Source organism: Hypanus sabinus, chromosome 15 (genome assembly GCF_030144855.1).
Source record: "Hypanus sabinus isolate sHypSab1 chromosome 15, sHypSab1.hap1, whole genome shotgun sequence".
Classification (NCBI taxonomy): Eukaryota; Metazoa; Chordata; class Chondrichthyes; order Myliobatiformes; family Dasyatidae; genus Hypanus; species Hypanus sabinus.
In genome coordinates, this window is record NC_082720.1 from 23,069,350 (window position 1) to 23,076,635 (window position 7,286).

The 7,286-nt window shown below is 42.0% G+C and overlaps 1 protein-coding gene across 1 annotated transcript; it reads left to right on the top strand.

Annotated features, from left to right (window-relative positions):
* The first annotated feature begins 2,415 nt into the window (after positions 1-2,415).
* Positions 2,416-7,053, top strand: LOC132405739 (hepatitis A virus cellular receptor 1 homolog). Its single transcript, XM_059990773.1, has 3 exons — positions 2,416-2,584; positions 3,093-3,440; positions 7,031-7,053. The coding sequence occupies exons 1-3, from the start codon at positions 2,533-2,535 to the stop codon at positions 7,051-7,053; spliced, it is 423 nt and encodes a 140-aa protein (XP_059846756.1). The 5' UTR covers positions 2,416-2,532.
* The last annotated feature ends 233 nt before the right edge of the window (positions 7,054-7,286 follow it).

The following is a 7,286-nucleotide window of genomic DNA, read 5'->3' on the forward strand; positions in this document are numbered from 1 at the left end:
GGGAGGAGTGTTTAGTTCTGGAGTGGACTTTTGTAGTGTAATGGGAATGGTATCCAGTCCTTTGTGACACTCAAAGCCATTTCTTGATGTCAGGTAAATTGGGCGAAGAGTGAGGTGAAAAAAGGTGGTTGTGCCCATGAGGTCAGGGCCTAGGACAGATGGAGCTTGATGACAATCCATCTGAGAAGGAATGAAGAGCTTGGGCCGAAAGCTGAATGAAGAATCTCAATGTGACGCCTTCCTGGGAAGAGGTCAGCAGAATCCAGGCAGTGCGTCCAGAATTGACTGGGTTGACAAACCAAATTTCGACAGCCAGTGCAGAGCAGGCTGGAGTTAAAACAGAAAATGGTGGAATCACCCTCTTTGGGTCTCTTGGTCTCTCTCTCACTCTCTACTTCACCCTCGGTTCCCTTCACGTACCAAACATTGAAATGTCACACAAAGTGAGAGGACTCAACCAGACCAGCGATCCAGCAGTTCAAACAGCCAGCTGGATACTTGACAACTTGCCCATTTGTGTTTCTGATGGACATTTCAGACACGAACTTCTGTTGATGTAGCGTCACATCTGTGATCGGAAGAAGTGTTTTATCCCCAAAACCGGGAACTGAAAGTAACATTGAAAGAAATCCGTGCGCGTTTAGACATTGATGGTAACGCCACGGAGGAGCCGAATGTTTGATAAGACTTACCGGGGTGTCGGTGAACAACACGCGTCTTTTTTTTTTGTTTGTTTGTTTTTCTTTTCACTTTTTAAAATTTTTTTATTGAACACAAACAAAAACAGAAACACTAAACATATGCTAACAAAGCCAGGGAATCACACTTAAGGAGCAACAAATATAACTGTTAACTTTAAATAAACAAATAAACAAGAAAATCCACTCCAAATACTGTTGGACAGAAGGAACTATATCTAAAAGGAGTCACAAAACAGAAACATTTACAGAAATAACCTGAAACGTTGACAGACTTGTACAGTATTTACAGCTTTCTCGTTATGGGAAGTTTTCAGAGAATTAACGTACAGTTTGAAGTCTGACGTAAAAATATAAATGAAGGTTTTTTTATTGCTGTATTTGCATTTATGGATATAAAATTTGCTGTACATTAACAAAAGATTTATGATAAAGAAATGATCCCTATGAGATTTGGTATTAGTAAACCCAAATAAGACATTTTCAAAGCAAAAAGTAAAATCCACATTAATATATTGATCTATAAATTGACAAACATCAACCCAAAACGTTTTAACATATTCACAATCCCAAAACAGATTAAATAAATCCTCTGGATATAAACCACAAAAAGAACAGTTAGTTTCAATATCAGAATTAAACCTTGTCTAATATACATTGGTTGGATAATAACCTATGTATAATTTTAAATGAAATTTCTTTAATTTTATTCCTCAATAAAAATTTATTAAATAAGCCCCAAATACTCTTCCACCTCAGAATCCCCAAGCGACTATTCCAAAAACTAACAGCCTTAGGAATAGAAGTAATGTCTTTTTGAAACAAACTTCTAATACCTCTATTATTTTTTTAAAAGACGGATCGGTGGATTGAATTTTTGTCTTTTATGTAATTAAAAATTAGACAAAGCCCCTCTCCATTTATCTCAGTATTCATAAACAGATGTTTTGATCTTGGTCTTAGATTTACAAACAGAATTTTTCTGCACAGTTCCTTTATCTTAAATAACCACAACAAAACTTATAAGAATGAATCTTTGCTTTATAAAGATTGGTTTGATAATATTTTCAGGCGGTACTTTATTGAGATATACTGAGTTTTTACACGCCTTTGAATTTCCTGTGACTCCAAAAGAATTTGCTGTTGTTATGGATGCAATTCCCTCTGGTGTAATAATGTTGTTTAGAAATACATCACATTTGGTACAGAGCTGTGTTACCTTTAGCTGATGCCGCGCTGTTTATAATTTCCAACTTCTTTTCAAGTGTTAAAGCGGTTCTCTACCGCTCGGCTGATGGCCCTGGAAGGACATGACGTCGGACGCATAGTTAAATATTTCAAGCACAAAATCACTGCACCATAGATAAAACCATCAAAAGTTTAAGAGCGCAAGATCGGACAATCACTCCTTGCCAAAACCAATGCGAGACTGGCGGGAGTGAGATTGTGAGGCGCGCGCACCTAACTTTATTGGCGGGAAAGCGGCGCTTCTCGTCCCTGCAGCGAGACGGCGAGGCATGCGCACGTGACGTATTGGCGGGAAACCGGTGCTTCTCGCATAACTGTGAGTTTTGGACGCATATAAAAAGACGCTGGTAGAAATGGGCCCATCGCATAACTCTGAATTCGCATAGTCCGAAGACGCATATAAGAATGTAGTTGAATTTCCCAACTTCGATCCATCCTGTATAAGCTACGTCTTTTTAAAAAAAACAACACCCATCTTCCTGTGGAAGGAACTCTTGTCCACGACAAGCCGGAAGCAACAGTTTAACTCGCAGCCACGGCATCTGGTGCAGCGACACGGAGAGCGGCCGCCACAGTGTCCGGCGCGATGGCTCTTACTGGCTCCGTGGCTCATTTGCCAATAGTGTTTCTTCTGTTAGGTACGTTTCTGAAAGTAGGAATTGAATTATCTTGTTCAAACTTCTTATTACAATTTCATGGAATGTAGTAATTGAGGTGGAGCTAGTGTGTGAATGAGGGACCCGGGAGGGGCACAGCCGAGACCCTGAGTGATGCCCGGCGCTGCCGGTTGTTGAAGATTGGGTGGGAGGTGAGCTGACGGGGCGAGTGAACTTGGAGGACCGACCAGTGTTCATCTGAATAGACCGTGGAACAAGATCAAAGCACCGAATTTCCCTTGGTCATTACGTTGAAGGTTTGGTAGCACAGTAGTATGTGAGTGGGTGAATGAACCAGAGGCTGGATCTGTGATCAAAGATGTTGGTTCGATTCCCTCCGAGCAGTTTTGGGATTTTCCGTAATATTCCTCATATGCCGCCAACAGGTAACATGGATCACATTCCCGTTGCTAGGACAGGTTTTTAAACTGTGGATTCTCCCACTCTCATTCAGCGCCATCTGTAACTTTCTTTCCCTGGATTGTTTCAGGTCGAGTCGCCTTCGTCTCTGGAACAGAAGTGCGAGGAGTCACGGGACAGTCGATCACACTGCCGTGCCGCTATTGTGTCGGAAAATATGGAAAAAGTGAGATGTGCTGGGCCTGGGGACAGTGTGGTGTTATGAACTGTGGAGATGAGCTGATTGGAACAAATGGAGACAGAGTAACTTCTGTAACATCCCAGAGATATAGTCTTGGTGGTAGAATTGCGGCAGGAGATGTGTCGCTCACTATAAATGATCTACGGAGAGAAGATAGCGGCTGGTATTGCTGCCGTGTGGAGATTCCGGGATGGTTTAATGATCTGAAAACGAATTTGAATCTCCGGGTTCCGGACGGTAAGCAGCTCAATGTTACACGATTGAGTTGTCCATTGGGCATTCCTGGCTGTTCCACCATTCACTCCGAATGTGATTGATCATCTACCTCAGCGCCATTTCCACCACTGTCCTGTATCTTTAGACTCCATGTCCAGACATCTACCAATCTGTGTTTTGTACAAATACAAAGAATGGGCATCGACAGCCTAAAGCTTCACCACCACAGAAAGATCTTCTCATGCTGGGCCCTTATAAGACACTAGTCAGGCCGCACATAGAGTATTGTCTACAGTTTTGGGCCCCATATCTCAGAAAGGATGTGTTGTCATTGGAGAGATTTCAGAAGGTGTTCACCGGGATGATTATGGGATTCAATGGGTTAACATGTGAGAGCATTTGGCAGCTTTGTGCCTGTACTCACTGGAATTTAGAAAAATGTAGGAAGACATCATTGAAACCTACAGAATGTTGAAAGGACTAGATAGGGTGGAAGTGGAGCCAATGTTTCCTATGGTGGGGGTGTCCAGAACTATCGGACACAGCCAGAAGTTTTGGGGGCGACCCTTTAGAACAGAGGTAAGGAGGAATGTTTTTTAGCCAGAGAGCAGTAAATCTGTGGAATGCTCTGCCACAAACTGCAGTGGAGGCCAAGTCTGGGTGTAAGTTTAAGGCGGAAGTTGATTGTTTCCTCATCGGTCAGGGCATCAAAGTATACGGCGAGCAGGCAGGTGTATAGGATTGAGTGGTAACCGGGATCAGCCATGATAGAATAGTAAAGTAGACTCAATGGGCTGAATGGCCTATTTCTGATCCTACATCTAATGGTCTTATGGTACGTACAGTTCTGATGAAAGGTATTGCTCCAAGCCATCAACTCTTTTCCATAGATGCTGCCTGGCCTGCGGAGTACCTCCAGCATTTTGTGTGCGCTGTTTGTATTTCCAGCATCAGCAGATTTTCTCTTGTTTCTCATGTAAGTTCTGGCTGGACTGTCTCAAGTTTGAGGTTCCTCAGGCGGGGAAAGCACCCTCCTTACATTTTTTCTCCCCAAGTTCTTGAAGGGTTTTGTATGTTTTGTTGAAGCTGAAGAAAGTAAAATGTCAGTCTACTCAATACCTTCTCATTTAGAAAACCTACCAATCCTGAATTATTATTGCACTCTGCCTGTGGCAAGTACGTCCTTGCTTGTATAAGAGGTCAAAACTGTCCAATATACTACTCGGTGATTTTGCCAAGCCATTTTACAAGTACAGCAAGACATGCTCATTGCTGTATTTAAATTCTCTTGTAAATGATAATCTACCATTTGCACCTACATCAGACCTTGATCTCTATAAACTTTAACATTACCTAAGCACTCTCCATTTAATAACTAATTCACTTTTCTATTAATCGCACCAAAATGGATAAGCTTTAAATTTTTTCACATTGTAGAAACATGGAAACATAGAAAACCTACAGCACAATAGAGGCCCTTCAGCCCGCAAACTGCTGAGGATGTCCTTACCTTAGATATTACCTAGCTTTACCCATAGCCCTCTATTTTCCTAAGTTCAATGTACCTATCCAGGAGTCTCTCAAAAGATCCTATTGTATCTGCCTCCACCACTGACACCGGCAGCCCATTCCACACACTCAGTACTTTCTGCATGAAAAACCTACCCCTGACATCTCCTCTGTACCTACTTCCAAGCACTTTGAAACTGTGCCCTCTCTTGCTAGCCAGTTCAGTCCTGGGAAAAAATCTTTGACTATCAACATGCCTCTCATCATGTTATACACCCCTATCAGATCACCTCTCATCCTTCGTTGCTCCAAGGAGAAAAGGACGAGTTCAATCAACCTATTCTCATAAGTCATGTTCCCCAATACAGGCAACATCCTTACAAATCTCTTTTGCACCTTCTCTATGGTTTCCACATCCTTCCTGTAGTGAGGCAACCAGAAATGAGTACAGTACTCCAAGTGGGGTCTGACCAGGGTCCTATATAGCTGCAACATTACCTCTCAGCTCCTAAACTCAATCCCACAATTGATTAAGGCTAATGCACCATATGCCTTCTTTACCGCAGAGTTAACCTGCATAGCAGTTTTGAGTGTCCTGTGGACCACAAGATCCCTCTGATCCTCCACACTTCCAAGAGTCTTACCATTAATATTATATTCTGCCATCATCTTTGACCTACCAAAGTGAACAACCTCACACTTATCTGGGTTGGACTCCATCTGTCACTCCTCAGCCCAGTTTTGTATCCTATCGATGTACCATTGTAGCCTCTGATGGCCCTCCACACTATCCACAACACCCTGAACTTTGTGTATTCAGCAAATTTACTAACTCAACCCTCCACTTCCTCATCCAGGTCATTCATAAAAATCACAGAGTCCCAGAACAGATCCCTGAGGCACACCTCCGCTCACCAGCCTCCATGCAGAATATGACCTGTCTACAACCACTCTTTACCTTCTGTGGGCAAGCCAGTTCAGGATCCCATGCCTCCTTACTTTCTCAATAAGCTTTGCATGGGGTACCTTATCAAATGCCTTGCTAAAATCCATATACACTACATCTACAGCTCTACTTTAATCAATTTGCTTAGTCACATCCTCAAAAAATTTAATCAGGCTTGTAAGGCACGACCTGCCTTTGAAAAAAGCCGTACTGACTATTCCTAATCATATTATCCCTTTGCAAATGTTCATAAATCCTGCCTGTCAGGATCTTTTCCATCAACTTACCAACCACTGAAGTAAGACTCACTGGCCTATAATTTCCTGGGATATCTCTACTCCTTTTCTTGACTAAGGAAACAACATCCGCAGTCCTCCAATCCTCCAGAACCTCTCCAGTACCTCTGCTATTTCCTCCAGTTCCATACACACTTTTCCATTGTCACACTTGATGAGTCGTATTGTCTCACGTCTTATCCTCGTGCTCTTCAAGGTTTGTGTGAATCCTTTGTGATTTACTGCCTCTGGCAATCGCCATCAGCAAGAAATAACAGATCATACTCTGCATACATATATAAAAAGTATATTTATGAATGTCAACTTAAGCAACTAGTTGTTAAAGAAAAGAAAGAAAAAAAAGCAAAATAGGTCTATTATACATAAACAGTCACATATGCATGGTGGAGCTCAAATCTTGCAAATGCTGTTGGTTTTTGATGTACACGCTGCACCTTCCTATCGTCACTCAAAATCTATCGTATACAAACAGGCTCTCCCTCGTGAGTAATGGTTTTCCTTCTTGAAGCCATTCATCTGCACAAAGCACCTTGTGGAGTAGGAACGCATCCTCAGCCAACTTTCCTCTTGTATTCTCCCAGCTCCCGCCAACAAAGACCTCTCCACCCAGCGTTCTCCAGAACCTCCTCCCAATTCTACCATCCTGACTGGCTGACAGCACGTTCCTAAGTTGAACAACAAAGCTATTTATCTCAGCTCAAACCCAAACAAGGTGAAAGCAGAACTGGTAATTTGAAATATCTACAGCATAGCAGTAAAAATCTTAACCAGGTTGTTACACATAGAATCAATGTATAGACATTTATTTCTTTTATTCAAGTTTTTTTATTGTTTATCTTATTGCCTTTCTTATTTTTCAGTGACCATGTACACAGACATGTAACAAAAATCTGTTTTTCTAATGTTCCTACTGAAGTGGATCATGTCACATTTCAACACATTATTTTCCATTCGTCATGTGCTTGTCTATTTAGCTAGCCCTCTCTTTTCTGCTGATTTCTCCTGGCATTCTCTGCAAATCTCACACAGGCAGGTGAGGATCCATCATGAAATCTTGGAAATGTTGTCCTTGAGCTAATACATTGTTATGTTATGAACAGAAGTAGTTCCGGCCCC

Bases quoted from the DNA above. Each gene is read 5' to 3' on its own strand.
- LOC132405739 (XM_059990773.1), top strand. From the start codon at position 2,533: ATGGCTCTTACTGGCTCCGTGGCTCATTTGCCAATAGTGTTTCTTCTG. The intron at 2,585-3,092 runs GTACGTTTCTGA...GGATTGTTTCAG, and splicing joins AATAGTGTTTCTTCTGTTAG to GTCGAGTCGCCTTCGTCTCT. The intron at 3,441-7,030 runs GTAAGCAGCTCA...CTTATTTTTCAG, and splicing joins GAATCTCCGGGTTCCGGACG to TGACCATGTACACAGACATG.